The 23,259-nt window shown below is 42.8% G+C and overlaps 1 protein-coding gene across 5 annotated transcripts in view; it reads right to left on the bottom strand.

Annotated features, from left to right (window-relative positions):
- The window catches only part of LOC124231604 (low-density lipoprotein receptor-related protein 1-like), a 45,227-nt gene that overhangs the window by 9,803 nt on the left and 12,165 nt on the right, over nucleotides 1-23,259 (bottom strand). For all 5 annotated transcript variants that reach the window (XM_046648383.1, XM_046648384.1, XM_046648387.1 and 2 more), the window contains 19 exons: nucleotides 22,436-22,604; nucleotides 21,955-22,123; nucleotides 20,882-21,107; nucleotides 19,971-20,096; nucleotides 17,947-18,171; nucleotides 12,509-12,820; nucleotides 11,629-11,841; nucleotides 10,139-10,333; nucleotides 9,366-9,581; nucleotides 7,531-7,769; nucleotides 6,493-6,622; nucleotides 6,084-6,268; nucleotides 5,302-5,488; nucleotides 4,540-4,758; nucleotides 3,317-3,500; nucleotides 2,103-2,304; nucleotides 1,850-2,014; nucleotides 1,471-1,671; nucleotides 44-593 (listed from right to left, as the gene is read on the bottom strand). In XM_046648383.1, the coding sequence (XP_046504339.1) occupies nucleotides 44-593; nucleotides 1,471-1,671; nucleotides 1,850-2,014; nucleotides 2,103-2,304; nucleotides 3,317-3,500; nucleotides 4,540-4,758; nucleotides 5,302-5,488; nucleotides 6,084-6,268; nucleotides 6,493-6,622; nucleotides 7,531-7,769; nucleotides 9,366-9,581; nucleotides 10,139-10,333; nucleotides 11,629-11,841; nucleotides 12,509-12,820; nucleotides 17,947-18,171; nucleotides 19,971-20,096; nucleotides 20,882-21,107; nucleotides 21,955-22,123; nucleotides 22,436-22,604 (4,113 nt within the window). The remainder of the gene's footprint in view (nucleotides 1-43; nucleotides 594-1,470; nucleotides 1,672-1,849; nucleotides 2,015-2,102; nucleotides 2,305-3,316; nucleotides 3,501-4,539; nucleotides 4,759-5,301; nucleotides 5,489-6,083; nucleotides 6,269-6,492; nucleotides 6,623-7,530; nucleotides 7,770-9,365; nucleotides 9,582-10,138; nucleotides 10,334-11,628; nucleotides 11,842-12,508; nucleotides 12,821-17,946; nucleotides 18,172-19,970; nucleotides 20,097-20,881; nucleotides 21,108-21,954; nucleotides 22,124-22,435; nucleotides 22,605-23,259) is intronic.

The following is a 23,259-nucleotide window of genomic DNA, read 5'->3' as shown; positions in this document are numbered from 1 at the left end:
GTCCCTCAGACTCACATTTAGGATATAGATAATAACTGCTTACCAGCGTCAGCCCAGTACACTCGGGTCTCTGAATCTGAAAAGGTCAGGCCCACAGGGACCTCAGATTTCTGCCACAGCACCTTCCTCCTGCTGCCATCCATGGAGGCACATTCAATGCTGGAGCCACGCTTACTGTCCTCCTGGGAACCCTGGTCCACAAAGCACATGATTGCAGTAGGTGGGTGGAGCACAACAGAGGTTGGGCGGTAAAGATTTTCACTGAACAAGACAGTGGAATACTGGCCTTTTGAGGAAGCTACACTGATGTGAGGATTCTCACTGTCAATCCAATATATGTTTCCACTGAACCAGTCCACAGCAAGGTCGATCACTGTCCCCTCCACAGATATGATTTTCCTCCAAGAGAGCTTTCCAGATTCTTTGAGCCTCAGCAGTCTGATATCACCACTATCCGACTCTGAAAGGTAGAGGGTCTTTTCCTGGACAAGGTAATCCACTGACGCAAGCTGGTTCACATTGGTAAAGGGAAGTATCCTATGTTCTGGTAAAGTTGCTTGTCCTAGCGAAGTTTCTAGATTTTTCACATAAATCTATGGAAAAAAATGAGGTGGATGGCACCAGCTGAGTCTAGTCTAATTCTTCATCTTGATTTTGCATTCATGCTAAGATATGCAAGTTCAGATTTTCATATATTCTACCTTCTAAAAGCAGATAGCAGTTATTTCTCTCACTTCCTGGAACTTCAAATACTTAAAATTCCCTGAATCCGTGAGTTTTGAAGATTTACTCCTCTGTTAAAGGCCCTCCCCTTTATTTTTGAAATTTATTTTTACTGCGATATAACTGACATATATCATCGTGTAAGTTTAAGGTGTATAACGTGTTGATTTGATACATTTATATATTAAGGGCCCTCTCCTTGAAATGAGACTCCACTTTTAAGATCTTACTGAAACTGAAATTCATCTTCTACCCCAAAATGTCTTTTGTCATTTGAAAGTGCCAAAGTTGACAAGTCTTCTGGATGGTAGAAGTTAGGGGTGACTTACTGGTTAGTACCTTTTATCCTATGTTTTAAGAAAAGTTCCCTCATGAAAGGTATTTGTGCCCCAGGCTAGAACCCAGCCAAGTTCTTGTATTTGGAATTACTCTACATCGTCAGCTGGTCCTTGGACAACTAAACAAAGTTAAACACACTCTCAGATCCCTAACCCCACTGTGTTCTGAAGGACGAAGTGTTTCTTATGAGTGTTTCAGTAGGAGTGGTCTTCATTTCACAGCTATTTTATTTTGGTCATGATAGCTCCCAGAATACAGTGAATATTAAAATTTAAGTTGTATTTGAAGAATATTCCAAGGGAAAGAGCCCCTCCTACTTATAACTGTAATGGAGAATTCAAATTACTCAAAGTCTGAAATGGAATGTGGGCCAAGAACAGATACATGAGTAAGCCTGTGGAACAGTACCTGTGTGATAACTGTGGGCAACACAAGGAACAGAAACGCAGACTCCTCGAGTGGAACACAGCTGATGCCGTCATCTGCAAGCAGGAGTCCAACTGGGCAATGACAGCTTCCCTTGGATCGTGGGCTCAGAAGGCACAAGTGAGAACATCCTGTGTCCAGACAAGGATTAGAAGACCTGGGCTGTAGCACAGCATGCATTATCTGGAAGAAAATAGCTACATGTCACTATGAATTACGGAATCCTTATAAAACAGCAAATGAATAAACTGTGCTTTTTAATCGTTATAGATGGGTGTCACTACAGTTTGTACTCGGGAGCTCATACATGTAGCCTCCTCAGGGAGAATTAGGGGGATATTTTGAAGAGTATGCTATAGACCTTGAGTCCATAAGGCTGTTCAAAACGCTTGATGAGGACAGCCCTGTTCTTGCCTGTCGTCTTCTTCATGCGCTGTACTGTTCTCGTCTTCATTTCAGACCAGAAGACTTCATCTTCAAACACAGCGACCGAAAAGGGGTTCTTGATTTGTGTTAGCTGCAACATCTAAAATGGTGATGGTGAGGTGTCTGGGATGAGTTTTACACCAAGCACATGACATTCTGTACAAGCCTAATACTAAAAGAACACTTACACTAATACCAGTACCATCTAGATTGGCAGAGCCAATACAGTGAAATTTGTCATCAGACCAGAATATCTTCCAACTCAACTGGTCAAGAGCTATGCTAGTTGGCCAGCCAAGACCTTGATTGATGAGTATTTTTCTGCTGCTACCATCCATTCCAGCTTGTTCTATTTGAGGTTCTCCTCCAATTTCAGACCAGTACATTAACCTATATGGATAAAGTCCATTTTAAGATAAAGTATTACCTCACAGAAAATAACATCAATTCATTCCTTAAAACACTGATTTACAGCCCAACTATTTTTTCCTCAAACTTAAACTTGGTCTATATCTTAAGCATAATTTGTGAAGCAGTAAAAGAAGGTTTTCCTTGAAATTTTATGGTAATTGATTAGTCATCATTTACGGGTAAAATATCTATAATGACAGCTGTACAAGAAGCCTAAGAAATACATTAGTCCCCAGCCTGGAAAATATCCAGGGAAACTGCTAATCTTTTCTGGGCCAGAAAGTAGGCTAGTTCCATGGGCAGATGTGTGCCTCAGACCTCATTCTTGGCCACAAGCCATTAGATGCATTAGAAACTACTGCCAATTTCCTGAGGACCACGTTAACAGATTCCTAGCTGAAGGTATTGGAAAGAGAGAAAAACAGAGGGAAGGTATCCAGTCTGGGTCACCTTTGGACCCTGAGTTTTGCTCTATCTTGTTCTTACATTTGATACACACACCATCCCAATGAGGCTTTAGCTCTGACAAGTAGGAAATATTGTCTCTAAGTTCCTGGCTCTTTGCAGACAGAAAGAACTCTAGATAGAAGAACCCAGATTCAACCCCAACACACAATAATTCCCTCCTCCCCCACCAATCACATTATTGTAAATTAAATACCATCCCCAGTTCCATTCGCCCTCCTCCTGCTATTTTAAAGCCATAAAAATTCTCCATTCAGAGGTATACTTATTTATTATAGCGAAAGAAAGTATAAATAGACCACCAAGTGGCACATGCACATCTCACTTTACTGATATAAAGGACTTTTTCCAGAAGCTTTCAAAATTACTATGTGTATGGTTGACCCACATCACCATAAGATCTAAAGTAAAGTCAGATGAGGTTTCTATTCGCTCGAGCTGTGTTGAATGAACACGGCCAAAGTAGAACTAAGAAGAAATAACAAACTTAAAGGACCTGATGAGGCATTGTGACACCTGGACTCACCCATTTAGGGGATCTAAAGCCAAAGACCGTGCTTGATTCAAGTCGTCGTCCAGGACGATCGTGTACTCAGATTTTCCTCTCCAAATAGCAGTCAACTGAATTGCCAAAATCCGGCCAGCTGTCCCATCCATCCAGTAGAGATTTCTCCCGATCCAGTCAACCACTATACAGTCTGACTTTATCCCTGAAGAGAGGAAACCATTTGACATGTGTACTTAGGTTCAATTATAGCTTTTACTAGGTTCGAGCTCACAGGGTTCAGATTTGCATGCCATGTTAATTCATTTCCCAACTTGTATATGCATCTCCATCAGAGCAGTCTTCTCTAAAATGCTCCAAAGTACTATTTGTAGGGGAAGGTGACCATTAAACATAATGATCACTGGCTGATGGTTTGGCTGATTCCCCTATCTATTGAGATGAAAATGCATCTTTCCATTACTAACCAACCAGCAAGCCTTGATCCTTTTTAGTTAAGCAGATACAGTAGTGCCCCTTATCTGCGGTTTTACTTTCCATGGTTTCAGTTACCTGCAGTCAACCACAGTCCAAAAATATTAAATGGAAAATTCCAGAAATAACCCACAAGTTTTAAATTGTGCACTGTTCTGAGTAGCATGATGGAATCTCACACCATCACGCTCTGCCCCGCCCATCATCCTTTTGTCCAGCGGACCCATGCTGTATATGCTACCTGCCCTTTAGTCACTTAGTAGCCCTTTGGGTTATTAGATCGACTGTCACGGTGTCACAGTGCTTGTGTTCAAGTAACTCTTATTTTATGTTATGCCCCAAAGCACAAGAGTGGTGATGCTGGCAATTGAGATATGCCAAGGAGAGGCCATAAAGTGCTTCCTTTAAGTGAAAAGGTGGAGTTCTTGACTCAGTAAGAAAAAGAATCGTATGCTGAGGCTGCTAAGATCTACAGTGAGTTTTATTACAGTGTATGTTATAATTGTTCTATCTTAGTTATTGTTGTTAATCTCTTACTGTGCAATTAAACTTTATCATAGTTATGTACATATAGGAAAAAACAGAGTATATATAGGACTCGGTACAATCACAGTTTCAGGCATCCCCTGGGGTCTTGGAATATATCCCCCATGAATATAGAGGGACTACTGTGTAATAAACCAAAGTTTAGAACGTTAATGGCCATTCATTTTATTTTCATGCTGTGTGTACTTAGTAAGGGCAAGGTGAAAGCATACCCAGGGACACACCTTTCACCATGGTCCCTTTCTTCTTCGTGTCCATGCTGATCCACTTGATACTTTCCGCACCGAGATCTGTCCAGAAGACTTTCTGCTCCACGAGGTCATAGTCAATAGAGAAAATAATCAAGTTCTTGTCTGTAGTTGCCAGAATATCTTCTTTCAAGCTCCTCAATCCGTAGAGGAGCAGGTTAAACTGAATTGCCACAAGCAGGATTGGTTCAGGACCTGTCGAATAAGAACCACTTTCAGCATGGCCTTGAGGAGTTTGAACAGCTAAGGAATGGGAGGACAAAGTAGAGTTGACCTCACTGCCAGGCCTGCGATACCAGCCAGCTGGTGTCTGAGTAGTTCTTCCCTCGATGTAACGGTTAAGCCAATACTCATGGTTGGAAGATACTTAGAATAAAGGCATGATTAGCTTAAATTGAAACCCACATTTCTAATTAAATATTTGGAAGTAAGTGGGCTGAAAAAAGTACTTGTCAGGACTTCAGACATTTATTCTAACTTCAGGTAAGGTTGACCCCCAGATAGAGCCAGAGTTAAGTCTTGTTATAACAATGCCTTATGAGTAGACACTATGAGACTCAAATTCAGTCTCAAAGACAAGGTATAAAAATGAGAATGTGCTAGGCTTGCTCTGAAGACAGATAAAGCAGGCAGGAGATTTAAGACCTGAGAAAGAGCTTTGCAGTGGTATTCCTGGAAGATTTAGGACCTTGAAGCTCATGACTCAGGGCTGAGGAGTTATTCCCAGCTCCAGTTTACCTGTTGCTTTACAGGTGTGGCCATCAGGCTCCAGCAAGTAGCCAGGATGACAGGTACAGCTGTAGGAGCCCCTGGTATTGACACAGGTCTGACTGCAAGGCTGACCACCCAACTTCTGGCACTCATCCACATCCTTGCAGATTTGGCCACTGCTCTTCAGCTCAAAGCCTTGCTCACAAGCACATGTCTGAAAGAGGTTGGAAAACATTAAGACTTTCTGAAGACAGTACAACACTGACATAAAGGCCTCAACTTGGCTATAAAAAGCACATGGCAATACACTCAATTTCAGCAAATCAAACAGTTCTTAGAACCAACTTCATTTTGAATAGTCACTCTCTCCATCTTATCAACACTGCCACACACCTCATACCTTTGCCACCACCATGGGTCCCAAGTTAACAAAAGTGTCCAAGTTCAGCCCAGGTCACCTAGAAACCCCAGCAGAATCAGTAAGTGAAGAGGCATGCAGACCTGAATTAATCAATTGTCTACCCATAGAGATGTTACTATGACCAGACATCAGAACACAGTTTTCTTCTACCTGCCCATCAGAATCAAGTTCACTATGCTCAGCCAACTAACAGTGCTGGACTAGAGCAGAGGCAGTCCTCAATTTAAGGGCAGGCCATATTCCAAATGCTCATATGGAAGGAACTTCGAGAGAACTTCTTGCTTAGCCCCAAGTGTTGCCCAGAGCTCACATCTGGGGCAGGAAGTGTTGCCCCCTTTCACTAGAGCAAGTTCATAGCTGCTAGAGAACAGAAACTGAACCAACTCACAGGCCCCTGTGGGGACTTGTAGCAGGAGTGAGAACACTGCGCTTGGCCGCATGCTGATGACGAGCACTTTCCACCTTCATCCGAGCCATCGGCACAGTCCTCCTTCCCGTCACACACCAGGCTGACGTTGAGGCAGGCATGGGAGCGACACTGGAACTCAGAACTCTGGCACTTCTCAGGGGGGCCTGGAGAGGACGACTTTCTACTCTGATAGTCTAACCCCCAACATCCCTCCCACAGCAAGGCTTCCCTGTGTACTATCAAGACACCTCCATCTAGTAAAGGAATGGATTTCAGGTCGTGCAGCATCTGCTGGCTAAGCTGGTCTCTCGCGCCGAGAGAAAGCCAGCAGTAGGTGTCCCTTCGAAGCCGTGTGCCTTCTCCCACAGCGAGAGTGCCCTGCACTTACATCCAGCCTCATCACTGCCGTCCCTGCAGTCACGCTGCCCATCACAGAGCCACGAGTCAGGCACACACTGGTCTCCACTGGCACAGGACCACTGCCTGGAGCCACAGCGAAGCTCCTCAGGGTCACAGTCCTGAGGAGACAGTGAGTGTCTCTGTCAGCCAGCGACATCTGCATTCCGAGTCCAGGAAGGGGTTCTCGGAGGAAGAAGCCTGGGTTATGAGAGAACTCTTAAGTCTCTTCTGCCACGAGGCCAGATAGAGCCTAAAAATTCAGAGGTGACGCGAATCAGGAGAAACTGCACAGCTGGAGTTTAGGTGAGGCGTTCTAGGTGATACAAACGTGGGTGGGAAGTTGGAAGAAATGTCTTATTTTGCCAAACTAATAAGAAAGTCTTATTTTCATTTAAGAAATGTAAGCAAAAGAATCTGCCCTAGAAACTCTTCTCTAGAATCCTTCCCATCATTTCTAATGCAAACCCTGGCACATTAAAAGTTACAGCATCTTTTGCACCTAATCTGACTTGGAAGCTCAAATCTGGTGCAGGATGTACAAGAGGAAGAGAGGGGGGACATTGTGCACATGCTATATCCCAGAACCTTTAGAGACCTTCTCAACCTCTCAGAGATTACATGGCCTATCTCACACCCATTTTACTGATGAGGAAATGGAACATTAGGGAGTAAGTATTTCTCAAGGTCAAATGCAAGCAGTAGGATTCAAGCCCAGGTTGCATCTCAAATGATGTGGGAGCTGCAGTGTACTGCATGATGACAATTAATTGAATATCTCTGACTTGGACATTTAAGCCAGGGTCATCAAGACCTAACATTTGCAAACCTTCTAATAATAAAAGCCTCTTAAAAGTTTGACTTTACACAGGATGATCTTGATTCTTTGAAGTAGTTCCAAGTGGCTTCCTGGGCAGTAATTATGGGAGACATCTTTGCTCTTGTGTTTTCCCAAGTTTTCTACAGGGAAGCACGTGTTACTGTTGTGATTAGACATCTACTTTATTTTTCGGAAAGAACATTGGACTACCTTCTCATCGGTTCCATCTTTGCAGTCTAAGTCGTGGTCACATATCCAGTCTGCCAACACACATTCTCCACTCCTCGGGCACTTAACCTCCCCTCCTGGGCACCGCAGCGGCCAGGCAGCAGGACAGCCTTCTTCATCTGAGTGGTCCAGGCAGTCTCGGTTGCCATCACAACGCAGAGAGTAAGATATGCATTGACCATTCCTACATCTAAATTCAGATGTGCCGCATTTTTCATGAACTGGAAAATAAAGCTTTAGGTAAGAACTCAGGCAGATGTAGAAGTGATTCAATGGCAAGTAAAATGGTTTGAAGACTCCCTGGCCTTCTGCTGTCGCCTTGGAAACTCAGCCCCAGCAGGTGATAGGACAGAAGGCAGTTCAAGTCACGCGTTAGGCCAGAAAAGTCCTACTGATCCAGCCCAGAAAATCCCCTCTGTCCTGGAGAATAAAGCCTGAGGGACAGCGATGGGAGGACATGTGGAAGGAGTGTGGGAAAGGCAGGGTAGGGGGATTCAGCTTTGGGACCTTAATATCATCTATGAAAAGAGAAATTCTCCCACAACATCCAACATACTCTACAATTTATGTTCTTGGACTCAGTGCCTACAGAAGGAAGTAGCTTGACTTGGTTCAAAAAAAACGATCAGGTCTTACACAAAACTGTAAATACGTATTGAAAAGTAAATTATACCTTGGGTTCTTCTCTACTTCCTTCCTGTATCTCTTTCTCCCTGATGTTCTTCCCATAAGCCAGGTCACCTCCACATCTAAATCTATCATGGTACCTTACCCAGCCTCCTCTTCTTCCCACTTCAAGTCTCCAAATTCTCTCTCTATCCTATGCCCACAGGGCAATGAAGGTCTTTGAAACATGTCATTGAGAAGAATAAAAATAAAGTGTGAGTATCTCATAAAAATGAGGAGATAGTGATAACACCTACACATAAGATGGCTCATCAGATGAGAAGACCCAGGACCAAAATTAAAATCTTCAAGGAGGTTGATTTGAGCTCAACAAGAAATACTACTTTGTTTTGGTAAGTAGACTGGTTTTCCACTACTGGAAATCTTGTCATGGAAAAGGGAATGTTACAGTGTGATATCCAAGGTCCCTCCAACTCAGGAACTTTCATCTTAGTCTGTTAACTCTGCAGTAACTACAGTCCATCCTCACTATTTGTGGATTCAGTATTTGCACATTCACCTACTTGTTCAAATTTATTTGAAACCCCTAAACTCAGCACTTCCACACTTTCTTGGTCATTTGCAGAGATACACAAAGCAGCAAAAATTTGAGTTGCCCAACACACGTTTCCAGTAGAGGCTGAACAAAGCAACGTTCTGCTTTCTTGCTTCAGCTCTCATACTATAAACAAGTGTCCTTTCTGGAGTCTACTTAGGACGATGCTTTTCACATTTTTATACTTTTTGCTGATTTTGCTGTTTAAAATGGCCCCCAAATGCAGTGCTGAAATGCTGTCTAGTGTTCTTAGATGCAAGAAGTCTATGATGTGCCTCAGGGAGAAAATACATGTGTCCTATAAGCTTTGTTCAGGCAGGAGTCACAGTGCTATTGGCTGTGACTTCAATGTCAATGAGCCAACGATATACATTAAGTTGTCTTTAAACAGAAACAGACACAAAACAGGGTTATATATTGATTGGTTGACCAAAATGTTGTGACTAGAGACTCACAGAAACCCCACTCTGTATTTTTCTAGAAACAATGATTCAATATTCACTAATTCACTCTTTGTGTGGCAACTTTATAGAACGTTAAGTACCATGCATAATGCAGTTTAAAATATATTCCAAGGAAGTCTCCTGGAACTTACTACATCTTTGTTCATCTTTTTTGTCAGCACAGTCTGGGTGGCCATCACATAGCCAGCTCTTAGGGATACAGCGGGTCTTGTTGTCACAACGCAGAGAACAATCCTCGGTGGGCTTCCAGCAGTCCCACTCATCAGAGCCATCCAAGCACTGCCGAGCCCCATCACAGTGGTACTTCTCCTCAATGCACTTGTCTCCATCCAGACACTGGAAGACCCCTGAATGGAAAGGGCCAAAAGCCAGCACCATAAACTCAGTCATGCTGAAGGTCTGAAATTGGATTAATGCACCCTCATTCCGGAGGTTGAGAGTTAAATAGGCTGCATTTTATTTTCTCGAGTTTTACATCTTAGTTGATCCATAAGCAAGCTTCAACAAAGTGCTCAGGTCAATTAAGTCAGTAAGCTGAACGAGGTTGTTTAAATAAGGCCTCATATTTGTTTGGTTACTTTAGCGACTTGTTAGAACATTACCACGTCTGTTATAAGTGGTCCATTTAGGTCATTCTATGGCTCAGCCCCTATATATAAAAGCAAATATTGAAACATTTAAGCAAATGTAAGGAAACAATAGTTGCATTATACCTGGTAAAACACTTGACTTGAATGTGATAAGATGGACACTCCCAGAATCCCAGACTGTGACTTATCTATGATAATTTATCTGGGGAAGGCAAGTTTGATGATAACAAACATTCTGGCAATTCATACCCTGCACCCAAAATGGAATCAATATACCTGGAACAAAAGACTGAGACCAGGAGATGGTGACGCACCTGGTTTGTTGCAGAACTGGGAGCAGTTCTCTTCATCCGAGCCATCCTGGCAGTCCGGCTCGCCGTTGCAGAGGTTCTCCCGAGAAATGCATTCCTGCCCATTCCGACAGGGCACAGAGGATCGGGTGCAAAGTAGAGGGGGTGGTGGAGGACGAGTAGGAGGGGTGGTTGTGGCTACTTCTTCAGCCGCAGGATCTAGAATAAACAGTTGCTTCAGCAAGTCAGATCCTTAGGCAACGGAGATGTGCTTGCACTGTCCTCCTCCAGAAAACCATGTCATGGCTGGGTAGCGACATTCTCCTACCTCATGGGAAGAAAAAGTGAAACTGACCCAAAGCCTAGAGCCCTCCATTAAGTGGGATACATTCACTCATCATCTAATGGCTTTGAATTTGGGCACTTTTTTCTCTTTTCAGGTCTGTTAACTTTAACCTTAATTTTTTCACTATCTGATGCTATATTCTAGGAATGAAAAATAAGGTAAGTTTCTGAAGATAGAGCCTTGTAGTGTCTAGTACCCTGCTCTAGCATCTTATGGTCTTGGTCAGGGGCCACACAACGTAGGCACTCATTTGTTGTGATGTCTAAGTTATGCTACTCAAAGTTACTCGTTATCACTCTGCAGCAACTACTGCAGCAACCCAACAGATTTGTTAGTAGAATAATCAAAGTTGGATTTCTCATCAAAAAGTCAACTGTTTATTGGCACACTTTGCCACCTAAGAAATATGTTCCTACAGCTAAGGCCTCTTAATCCTTAAGATCAGGTTAAACCAACCAGTGACTCAAAGTCAGTTAGTTTAGACAGAAGAGGGAGATGAGAGACCTCTACAGAGTGGCTACAGAGGCAGGAATGGTACTGCCCCTCTTTGTGTCTACTCTTCCCTCCAGCTGCTTCTGCTGACAAAGCCTACAATAGGATTTCTTCTTTTCCTGGCTCAAGATCCAGGATCAGATCTTTTGGTTCTGTGCCAAAAGTTTATATGGAAAGAAAAAAGGTAAACCAGCCTTCAGGAGGTTCATCTGAATGACAAGGAGCAGCTTCAGTGGAGAGCACTGCTTTTCCTGGTGTCCGCAGCCCCAGAGCAGCTATGCAAAGGGTCCTCTGCAAGATGCTACTGCTATGGAACATAGGGGTTCCTTGGTGAAATCAGTTTGGGAAGCTGGTTTAGGGCAAATTAAATGGATCTCTTTACTGCCAGACTAAGAGCTTTAATATGCTAATGTGCAAGGTGATTCCCAAAAGAGGTTACGGTATGCAAACATCTTGGAGTATTGCTCAGGGACTTGTGTTGTTTAGCGTCTTCAAGAAACGTGTTAGAATCTTGCTCTTCCAGGACACGGACATTTATGGAGAAAGCCTACTGAATTGTGGGTTGGAACAACTGCCAAAGCAAACATACAGACACCCAGGATTTGATCCTATAAAAACCCACTGAGAAGAGCCAGGTAAAGGAGATCTCAGAATAATCCCACAGAGGAAGACTCACCGGGAACCTGCTGGTCCTCTGCCAGGATGATCATTTTCCTGATGTGTGGCTCTTTTGACACCGAGAAGGGCTCCACCATCCTCCTGTTCCACAGCATAAGAGCTGCTCTGTTCACGGTCACCAGGTAGGGCTCATGGGCCGCTATAATGCCGTCACTCCAGGTCTTGTTCAAAGTGTAGGTTCTATTTTTTAGGAGACTCAGACTTTGCAACCCTAAGGAAGAGCCAAGCTCTTACAAGTTGATATGGAACAAGTGGGCCGTGACAGTGGGGAGGCATGGGTACCATTTGATTAAGGTTCAATGAGCGCGAACTGAAAATAAGTGAAGATTCTTCCTATCAAGTTTTGCAGATTTTAGTTAAAGATAGTCAAAGGAAGTGTTTAAAGCTCCAGGAAAGGGAGGTCTGCCATGTGGGAACATCAGATGTGACTTCACCATCTTCCATGTCTATACTAAAATACCCGGTTACCAGCACATAGCAGCAAGGCCTCAAGGATGCCTTCTCAGTGAGAAGGCTGCCAAATCTGGCTACGTGGTATAACGGATACCGTCATCAAGTTATAACTGAAGCACCTGTACCTCATCTGCAATGGAAGTTTGGTTCCATGACTTCTTATAGAAGTAGAAACAAATTCTGAACACTGCAAAAAGCTATTAAGTATGTTATTTCTGGAGTATTCTCTTTTAAATCATAAATCTAGGCTTATAGATGAGAACTGATCTTGAGGTCGGTGACTTGTGCCCCAGCTTTAACTATGAAAATCAGAATTTGAGCCTACGTCTAAAAAGTTCTAAGAATGACTGGAATCATTATACTAAAACCAGACTCTTGCTCATCCCCTGAGCTTCTTCCAACTGCACTGGTGGTGTAGTGCTTACCTAACCCTTTGGTGGTCCAGAGGATGCTAGATGCACCGAGGTCTAAGGCCACATGGGTTTCTGCTGTCCAGGTGCCTCTCCAGACTTCTTGTCTGTTTTTGCCATCAAAGGTCATACTTTGCAAGTATTTCCCACTTTCTACCCAGTAGAGCATTCTCTTTGGCCAATCAAGAAGAAGATGCAGTATAATGCTGCCCGTTCTGTAGAGGGTATCTGTGTCTGGGCCAGTGATTCTAGTCTTCTGAATAGCACTTCTGTCACAGGGGAGCCAGTACAAGTCCCCAGTGGATATGTCCACACTTGCTGAGCAGACTGCAAGGACGAAAAGTAACTCCCATTACAAAGGACATCCAAACATGTTCATGCACTGTCTTAAGCTTTAGGTCAAGAACAGAAGTGAGTGGCTGGCCCGGGGGTGTAGTGGTTAAGTTCGCACACTCCACTTCAGCAGCCTGGGGTTCACAGGTTTGGATCCCGGGCATGGATCTACACACCACTCATCAAGCCATGCTGTGGTGGCATCTCACATACAAAACAAAGGAAAATGGGCACAGATGTTAGCTCAGCAAAATCTTCCTCAAGCAAAAAGAAGAAGATTGGCAAGAGTTGTTAGCTCAGGGTCAATCTCCCTCACACAAGAAAAGGGGGGTAGACAATTGGGGGATGCAAAGACCAGTCCTTAACAAGCCTACACACCTCATTCACATGATGGGTCCCATCATGCCTACTCTGATTCTAGCATCTTGTCTGTCATATGAGCGCATCTGATCCTTACAACTACCTAGCAAGGTAGACATTCACTGCATTTTATAAGTTAGATATGTAAGTGGCAAGGCTTGCATTTGAATGTAGGTCTGCAACTTCAGTCACATTCCTTCCTCTTCACAGGTTAAGTATGAAAAAATCAATCAATTACATGTCAAGTGACTAAGACTGAAATTGCTATAGGAAAGCAAAGGCTGAACTAAAGTGACATCGAGACAGTGACATGAAAGGCCATTGGTAGAATGGATGGACAATGAGATCTACAACTAGAAGACACAGATATGATAGGGACCAAGTAGATAAAAGGCACAAAGTGTTAGTTTTTAGATATGAATAACCCAGTTAGCCACTAACCTACAAAGTGTTCCCCCTACACCCAACACCCATCACAGCTAGCTATGCCATTGGGTCTAAGCTAGGTATTACCTCCCCTGGGATGCAGTGTAGCATAAAGGTGAAGAGCAGTAGTAGGCTAGCAAGTCAGACTGCCTTGTTTGAAACACTGTTCCATAATAAGGTGTCAGTTCATTTCTGTGCCTCAGTTTCCACAAATGTATGATAGGGACAATGCCTCTCTCATAGAGTTATGAGGATTAGAGTTTATACATATGAAAAGCTTAGAATAGTGCCAGTTATTTTAGAGCAGTGTGCTGGACGTAGCTTGCACAAGCTCCTAACAGCCAATTGTTAAATTCAGGGCTTCTGTAAGCTTGTGGTTCGATACAGTTATTATTAAAAACTAAAGTATATAAACTTAAATCATATTTGAAACAAAACTAATAAATATTCAAATCATTGCCTAATCATTTTCCTACATTTCCCCTTATCTTTGCTCTTGTTTGTTTACATCCATTGCATCTGTATGGTGGAAACACCACATTCAAGCTTTGCTACTGCACACCCCCTTCCCAGCTCCACGTTCAGTGACGTTACACTGCCAGCTTGACGTCTGGCTTTGTGGGAGTATTTACACCACGGAAATTGGCAAACACTACAAATCAGGGCTTGAGTTGGTTTGGGTTGTGTTTTCTAGACCAGGGACAGGCAAACAATGGCAGTTGGGCCAAATCCAGACTATGGTTTGTTTTTGTAGATAAGTTTTAGTGGCACACAGCCATGGCATTCACTCCCATATTGTCTATGGCTGCTTTTGAGATACAACGGCAGAGTGCCCAACAAACCTAACATAGCTACTGCCCAGCCTTTTACAGAAAGAGGTTGACAACCTCTAGTCTACAGGGGTAAGAGAGTGATAGAGAAAATGTTAGTATTGCGGATTAAACTCACAGGTGTTGTGTCTACAGCCGTTACATTTTAAATACCACAAAAAATTGAGGAAATATTTTTCTAGTATTTGAAGACTGTTATCCAATTCCGCAAATAAGTCATTTATGTCATTGATGCACTAATTCCAACTACTTTTCATTACTTCGCTACTTCACTTTGTTTACAGAAACAAGGGCGGCAACCTTCACATCAATGACAGCATCGACGTCTTTGCCAAATCAGATGGCGATCGAGCATTTGTTCATAGTCGGATTTTGTTAAATCCTGATTAAATTGCAACAATAGGTTGTTTTTTCATTTTGAATTCTTGGATCAATGTGTGAAAATCAGTTGGCTATATAAAATTTACCATAAAGAATGTTGTATATTTCATTATTTGTAAATTGTGTTACACATCCTTTATACCAGTAAGCTTTATTATAAATGTACGCAGGTATATATATATACACATATGTGAATACTTTTTCTCCCCAGAGAGCCAGTTGTTAAATACATCCCAGAAGACCACTGGGTATCATATTAAGAACTCAAATGTTAACTACCAGGGAAGTTGACATACAGGAATGGCACGGAAGTCAGGCACGAGTGACAGAATGGAGAAGCCAGTACACACCACGCTTAATGTGCTGTAAGTTCTTCCTACTCCTGGGTGTTCGAGTGGGAGCATAGCTTTACTAGTATTCCCCATGTTTTCATGTGGAGGAATATGCATAGAATTGTACTTCTATATTCTCTCCACATTTCTCCAGCCACTCTTGCCCAGGAAAGAAGTGACTTAAGATTGGCAAGTTACTAAGAATAGACTGGCCATACTCAGTCCAGCTTCTCTCTTCTGTGTTGGGCTCTGCCATCTGCAGAAAACATGTGCTCGCCTCTAGAGATAGATTTAACCTTGGCGCTACACAGATTCAAGGTGGAAAGTCCAGGTGCCAGGGTCACAAAATGCTCTTTGAGTGATACCACACAGGTTCCTAAATGCATGAATTCTCTTCTAAAACAGAGTTAGGAAGCCCTCCCATTTTTGATTAGGAATTTCATCTGTGCGTTCCAGCCTCAGTTTTCAATATGAGGACAAGATTAACACACCCAAGAGAAAACAACACCGACGTCAGTACTTTGATGTAAGGATAAACTGAAAGCGGCATGCTCATGGGTGTAAAGAGGCCCTGAGATCTGGAAACAGGCCTAGACAGCAGGGCTGAAGCTGACTACTGTCTATAAAAGGCCTGCCTGGGTTTGTCAAGCTTTTCAGCCACTGTATAGGAAAAACATCCCTTTGTGTCTCCTTGACCCATACCACAACACTTCTGACCCCAGATGGCTGGGTTTTTCCCCAACACCAAGCAATTCTGCAACACCAGCTGGGTGTCCTCCAACTCAATTCCATTCTGACCCTATCTACCTGGAAGCAGCATCAGCTCCCGCAGGTTAAGGGCTCAGTCCCACAGGACTGCCCCCACTTCAGATGCTAATCACAAGTGCCAGGTTGTTGCCTGTGCTTCTCATCAACTAGCTCTAAACCAGGGCTGCTGTAACCCCTCTCCTTGAGCTTGATAATTTGTTAGAATGGCTCACAGAACCCAGGGAAACACTTGTTTACGTTTACTGGTTTACTATATAAAGGATACAGATGAAGAGACACATAAGACAACGTCCAAAGGGTCCCAAGGGTAGGAGCTACTGTCCCTGTGGAGTTGGGGTGCACCACCCTCCCAGCACACGGATGTGTTCACCAACCCAGCAGCTCTCTGAACCCCATACTTTTGGGATTTTTATGGAGGCTTTATCACATAGGCATGGTTGATTAACTCCATTTTCAGCTCATCTCCCCTCTTCAAAGAATGGGGAGTGGGGCTAAAAGTTCTAAGCTTCTAGTCGTGGCTTGGTCTTTCCAGTGACCAACTTCCTAGAGGCAGTGATAAGGTTTTTAAAATTTTTCTGACCTTAAGTCTGGGTAAGGTAGAAATGGACCTGAAATTCAATTTTGCATGTATTGCAGAACCCACCAAGAGTTGCCTCATTAGAACAAAAGTTGTTTCTATCACCTAGGAAATTCTAAGGGATTTAGGAGCTTTATGTCAGGTGCTCCTGTCACTCAGGATATTACAAAGGTTTTAGGAGCTCTGTGCTGGTAACCGGGGACAGAGACCAATATATATATATTTTCTATTTTTCAGAGCCACCTACCACAGGGACCAATATTCAACACTAGAGCTGTCTCAAATGAAATGGTCAGTCTCCTACAAATCGTTGATATAATAATTGTAATGCAGAAACTAATTAGCAAAGATTAGCCAGTAGGGAGAAGATAGCATTTTAATTCAGTGGGAAGAAATTCACCATCAGGGGCTTCCCAGACAGCCATCAGAGGTACCACAAGATCGCTGCCCATTTCAGTTTCTCCTGAAAGTTCCCTAGGTCAGGTACTGGAAGCTCTTTAGGTGTCAGGCACTGTGCTTGCCCACAGGACTCTGGGTAGCATCTACTGTTCTCCGAGATGTCTCAGGAACATGTATTTCAATATGGCACTTCTTGTAGCAAAGCATATACTCAGAGTCCCCAGGACACAGACATTAAGAAATCAAAATTACTCACCCTAGAGCTCAAGCCTCAGTTCTCTTTTACAAAGTAGACGTTTGCATTTAGGCTGAGTACAGGGAGCTGAGGATAGGGTGTGGTATTTAGGAGTGTGGGAGGGGAGAGAAAGTATATATTACCATATTAAGAAAATATCTTGCTAGTTCTCTCTGAAATCTGAATTGCAAATCACTTCTAAATTAGTATAAGAAAAATCTGCAATGCAAAATTGAAGTATTTAAGGTCCATTTCTCTCCTACCCAGACTTCAGGCCAGAAAAATAGAATTTTAAAAACCTTATCACTGACCCTAGGATTTCCCAAATCACAGTAGCCTTTTAACAGTCTGCACGCTCCTCATAAGAACAAGGGTAAAGCAGAGACACTTAATAGTTAAATTAGTTAAAACCACTCTTTGGCATTAACGTTGATTCAGATCAGGAACAGGTAGGATTTTTTGGCCTCAGTTCTAGTTAATTTTGGAGTCAGAAAATAAAGGGAGGGGGCCAGCCCCAAGGCCAAGTGGTTAAGTTCGCGCGCTCCACTTTGGCAGCCCGGGGGTTTCGCTGGTTCGGATCCCAGGCGTAGACATGGCACTGTTCATCGGGCCATGCTGGGGCAGCATCCTACATGGCACAAACAGAGGCACTCACAACTGGAATATATAACTATGTACTGGGGGGCTTTGGGGAGAAGAAGGAGAAGAAAGAAAAAAAAGATTGGCAACAGATGTTAGCTCAGGTGCAAATCTTTAATAAAAAAAAAAAAAGAAAAGAAAGGGAAAAACACAAAATAACTACCCCAACGTACCTGTATGCTCTGTCCAGATCTCTTGATTTTCTCCTGAATAGCCAGTTGAGTAGAACAGTTGTCCCTGGGCATCTGTCCAGTAGATGAGGTTTCTTTTCCAGTCAATATCTAGTAAATAGATGTTCCCAGGATGCTCTTGAACTAGTGTCTTCTCTATAGCACTTCCCATAAAACCAACTTTCAACAAGTAGAGACGTTTGCCAGAAGAAAAGACAAGTTTTAACTCTACCAAGGAAAAGAGGAGACTTACTATTTGACCATTTGTCAGAGAAGTCCCAGGCTCCCTACTCAAGCAACGCCCCTCCCTCCAGCTAAGGTAGCCAGAGAAAGGGATCTTAGAAAGTTCACTTCTGAAACACATGGACAACACGCACACCCCAGCTTCCTCAAAGACGTCAGTCATTTGGGCAAATGAAAGTGTTGCTCGGTTTTCCCAAGGCACTAAGTCTTTTGAATTTCTGCTGAAAGGTTCACACAAAATCATGAGGATGAGGGCAGGTGTGCTGCTCCATTTGACTCAGGAATGTCATCAAATCCTTGCTTATAGCACACAAGGCTCAGTGCAAAGAAGTTTAAACTCTACTGCCTATTTAAAGAAAAGCTACTTGGGTATTTAACTTTATATATAATGTTCAAAATACAATTTAAGCTGCAGTCTTGAGTTTGGCATGAGAGCCTATTACACTATGATTGCATTCCACGGCTATCCCTATGAATTGCATTTTTTAAAGATAGTTAGAACATGAACACATTTACATCAGTTATGCTTAAAACCTCAATGTTCTAGAGAAAGAAGTCAAGTAATTTGGAAAGAGATGTTCAATGGATTATGCAGCCTTAAATATTTCAAAGATGGAACAGCAACATAAAGAACTTATGTTAACAATATTGAAGAGCTGCTCTGCTTACAAATGAGTCAGAACTCACAATAGTCATAAGAATATAGAGGCTTTGCTGCTTATACCAACTTAGTCATTAATTTTTCATGTAAAACTGAGTGGTTTAAACTATTTATTCCTGTTTTAAAACTAATAAAACCCAAATATCCATTGATGGATGAATGGATACACAAAATGTAGTACATACACACAATGGAATATTATTCAGCCTTAAAAAGGAAGGAAATTCTGACACATGCTACAACATGGATGAACCTTGAAGACATTAAGTGAAATAAGCCAGTCATAAAAGGAAAAATACCATATGATTCCACTTATATGAGGTACCTAAAGTAGTCAAATGCATAGAGTCAGAAAGTAGAATGGAGGTTGCCCGGGGCTAGGGCGAGAGAGGAATGCGGAGTTAGTGTTGAATGATGTAGAATTTCAGTTGGGGAAGATGAAAAAGTTCTGGAGACGGATAGTGGTGATGCTTGCACAAAAACAAGAATGTACTTAATGCCACTGAACTGTACACTTTAAAATGGTTAAAACGGAAAATTTTATATTATGTGTATTTCAGCCCTGATGGTCTAGCAGTTGAGAATTGGTGTTCTCACCACCATGGCTTGGGTTCGTTTCCTGGTCAGGGAACCACACCACCTGTCTGTTGGTTGTCATACTCTGGTGGATACGTGTTGCTGTGATACTGAAGGCTATGCCACTGGTATTTCAAACACCAGCAGGGTCATCCATGGTGGACAGGTTTTAGCAGAGCTTCCAGACTAACACAGACTAGGAAGAAGAACCTGGCAGCCAACTTCTGAAAAAATTGGCCATGAAAACTCTCTGAACAGCAGCAAAGCATTGTCTGATACAGCGCTGGAAGAGGGGAGGATGGCACAGAAAGACCAGGTAGGTTTCCACTCTGCTGTACACAGGGGCACTAGGAGTCGGAATTGGCACTAACAACAAATATTTTAGCACAATTAAAAAACTAATCAAGGTATTTTGGTAACAACACTTGTTATCAAAGTAGGTTGTCATTTTAAAAATGACTGATCCAGAAATAGAAGCTACATTATTTCCAGGTCTACCGTGGAACGTGCCTCCTTGAGCCAAGCCCATTCCACCCAGTGTACTTACCAGTACACGAGCCAGAAGGTAAAAGAAACATTCCCTCTGGACAAACACACTTATAGCCCTTGGGATGGATGGGGGAGAGGAGACACAGGTGGCTACAAGAACCTGGAACACATGCTGGGTATCTGCCTATTTCAAAACAGAAACAAGATATAATTTCAGATTTTTTTAATCTATACTAGTCCAAAACTTAATACTCAAGGGGAGTTAAGTCACTTTGGCTTTAAGAGAAACCCCAGTATACTTGTTACCTTCTAGGTTAGGCAGGCTGACCTCTGAACTCCTGTCTTTCAGACAGTGACATTTATCTATCTATACTGAGCTCGGGTCAATAAAGCTTCAACCAACAGCATCTTCTCCCATAAAGTTAAGGCAAAATGACTGTCTAAGTTGCTTGTAGGAAGACTCCCTTAGAAGGAAATAGTGGTCCAGGCTCTCTACTTTGGTTAATTTCTCAGATCCATTTAAGAAGCATTATCTGAGTTAAATCTGACATACGATTTCAGATTAACAAAAGTTTTTAACTCCTAATCAATGAACATTTGACTTCCTTCTATAAGCAAGATGCTTGGCTTGGTTCAATTTTCTGTCATCGATTGACATGTCAGTGAGTAAGCTATTCTAGCCCTTCTGTGAACAGCTTACTACCTTGTTTTGTATATTTCAGACATTAAAAATCTGGTTGCTACATTGGACAAGCATAAGGTACATGCTTGGAATGAGTTTCCCAGTAGATTTTTTTGTTCAGTTCATCTTACTTAGAAGTCCTGTAGAAGTCTGGAACGATACCAAGAACATTCCCCCTGCCTTAAAATAGCAAGTTCCAACAACAGACCGAGGTAGTAATTTAGGTATTTTCCATTTAGTATGCATTCTGATTCATTAAGCATTTTGAAATCAAGCTGTCAACTTACTCTTAGGCTGCCTGGATTTGTGGAGGACTGAGAAAGCAGATATGGAGGTATTCAGCAGCACCTCTCTCTTCTTTGGGGCGTGGGGTGAGGTATGAAATAGCTGTATTTTACTTGCCCAGAGGAAAGAGTTCTCAAATACAGCTAGTCCTATCGGCTCTTCATCTGGCAAGAAGATCTCAGGAAAGGTGTGCCTTCTGGTACCATCCACGTTTACCGTCTCTATGGACTGCAGGTTAGAGAGGCTCATGAGAGCATGGCAGCATTAGCAAGAGGTGCTGACAATGTTAGGGAACCCCAGTTTCTTGGACACTGATTAAACATCTTTATGTGATATCAACTTGATGGAGATGAACTTACCTTAGGATTCATGGAGGTTCATGCCAAAGCCAGGGGAATGGAGTGCTTCTTGTACAAACTGGGGTCACATTGTTCAAGTAGCTACTACAGCTTACTGTCCACAACCAGACATTGTACCAGATCCTTTCACTACATTCTCCAACTGCCTTCTGAGTTAGGCATTCTGTCTCTTCTCAGACAGGGCAGTGGGAGCTCAAAGAGGCATCATAAGTAGCCAAAACCACAGCTGGAGGTCATAGGCTTAAAAATATGACTCCCAAGCCTATGCTTTTAGCCACCATGTCATCCTAGTCTTTTAGTTTGATGCTTCCAAAAATGATATAACATGAACTGTAATATTAAGACCTAGAAATATGAGTACAAGACACGGAAGTACTTAAGTAACTGCATGCTTTCAAGGAAGTGGTCTGCCATCTTAAAAAGGTTTTGTATCCCAGATACAACACAGAACATGACCTACGCTACCAGGAAATCCCAGTGCCAAGTTTGACCACAGAATGTTTAAGAAAGTCACAGTAAGTCTCCCAACCTATGCTGATACAATCTGGCTCTACCTAAACACACTATGCAATTATAGCTTGCTATTCTCAATTTTCATGGCGAGAAGATACTTCACCAAGTTGGTGTAAGACTCAAAAGAAATTTGCACTTACCCATCGTCATCCCAAGCCCCTACCAAAAGGGTTTGCCTTTTCCTCCTGACCTATCTATGGTACCTCTTTATATTTACTGATCCAGTAGAGCCTGCCCATCACATGGTCAAGTGTCAGTCCTACAGGTTCCTCCATGTTTACAACCGCAAGCACCTTCCTATCAGAGCCGTCCATCCCTGCAGTTTCAATAGTCCTCATGCCTTTCTCACCTCGATTTACCCAGTACAAGGACCTGAGAAAAGCACAAGCACAGATGTTAGAGAATAACTCAGTTGCAGGTACATTATGCTAAACAGCCAGGCTCGCTTAGCTCTCTCGTACGGGCCTTATATCATTGCATTGCAGAGAATGCTGGATATTCCTGCTCTTAGACTCAGTAGACTTTGAAAAGTTTGACTCTATAATATACAATTTAGACTTCAAAATTCAGAATTTTTTGCAGCAAATGGGACCTAGGTTGAAAAGGTTGAAGTGTTCTCTTGTCACCTTAAATATCTAAGATAACCAATGATTTAGGATACATTCCAAAAGAAACACTACTTACCTCTTTTCAGGAAACACTATCAGCTGCTCTGGCACCAGGTCCTTTTCCAAAATTTTGACGTAACCTCTGCCATCACTTAAACCAGCGTAGATGACTCTTGTGAGGCTGCTAGCCCAATACAACTGCCCCGTGACCCAGTCCAAAGAGATGCTGTTCACTGTTTTAAGTTCTGGAGATACAGGAGAGAGTGTTACGTTCCTGTATTCTTCTACATCTGTCTTACCTTGAGAAAAGAGACTCGCACAAAACTTTTCTACATCTTCTGATTTCAAGCAATACAATGAGGCAAACAGAACACAGCGAGTGGGGGCCAGAGTTGTGTTAAGGTGTTTTCAGGATAGAGTGGGCGGTAAGGAAACACAAAGACCTTAGCAGAAGCTAACCAAGGAATCCAAGAGAATGTGACCTCACTTGGGGCAATATTTATTACAGAAGTCTCAGGCGAATTGTTATGAACTCGCCCTCATTTTTTTTTTTTTCTTGAGGAAGATTAGCCCTGAGCTAACTACTGCCAGTCCTCCTCTTTTTTGCTGAGGAAGCCTGGCCCTGAGCTAACATCGTGCCTATCTTCCTCTACTTTATACGTGGGACGCCTACCACAGCATGGCGTGCCAAGCAGTGCCATGCCCGCACCTGGGATCCAAACCGGCAAACCCCGGGCCGCCGAGAAGCGGAACGTGCAAACTTAACCGCGACACCACCAGGCCGGCCCCATGAACTCTCCCTCTTAACTGCTACCAGAGGATTTCTTTGTGCCCAGGACTATGCTAAGCACTTCCTCACAGGCACTGTCAGTTGAATCCTCACACTTGCCCAAAGAGACA

This window comes from Equus quagga, chromosome 22 (assembly GCF_021613505.1).
Source record: "Equus quagga isolate Etosha38 chromosome 22, UCLA_HA_Equagga_1.0, whole genome shotgun sequence".
Classification (NCBI taxonomy): domain Eukaryota; kingdom Metazoa; phylum Chordata; class Mammalia; order Perissodactyla; family Equidae; genus Equus; species Equus quagga.
The sequence above is the reverse complement of the archived record's forward strand: the minus strand, read 5'-3'. Positions and strand labels throughout refer to the sequence as shown.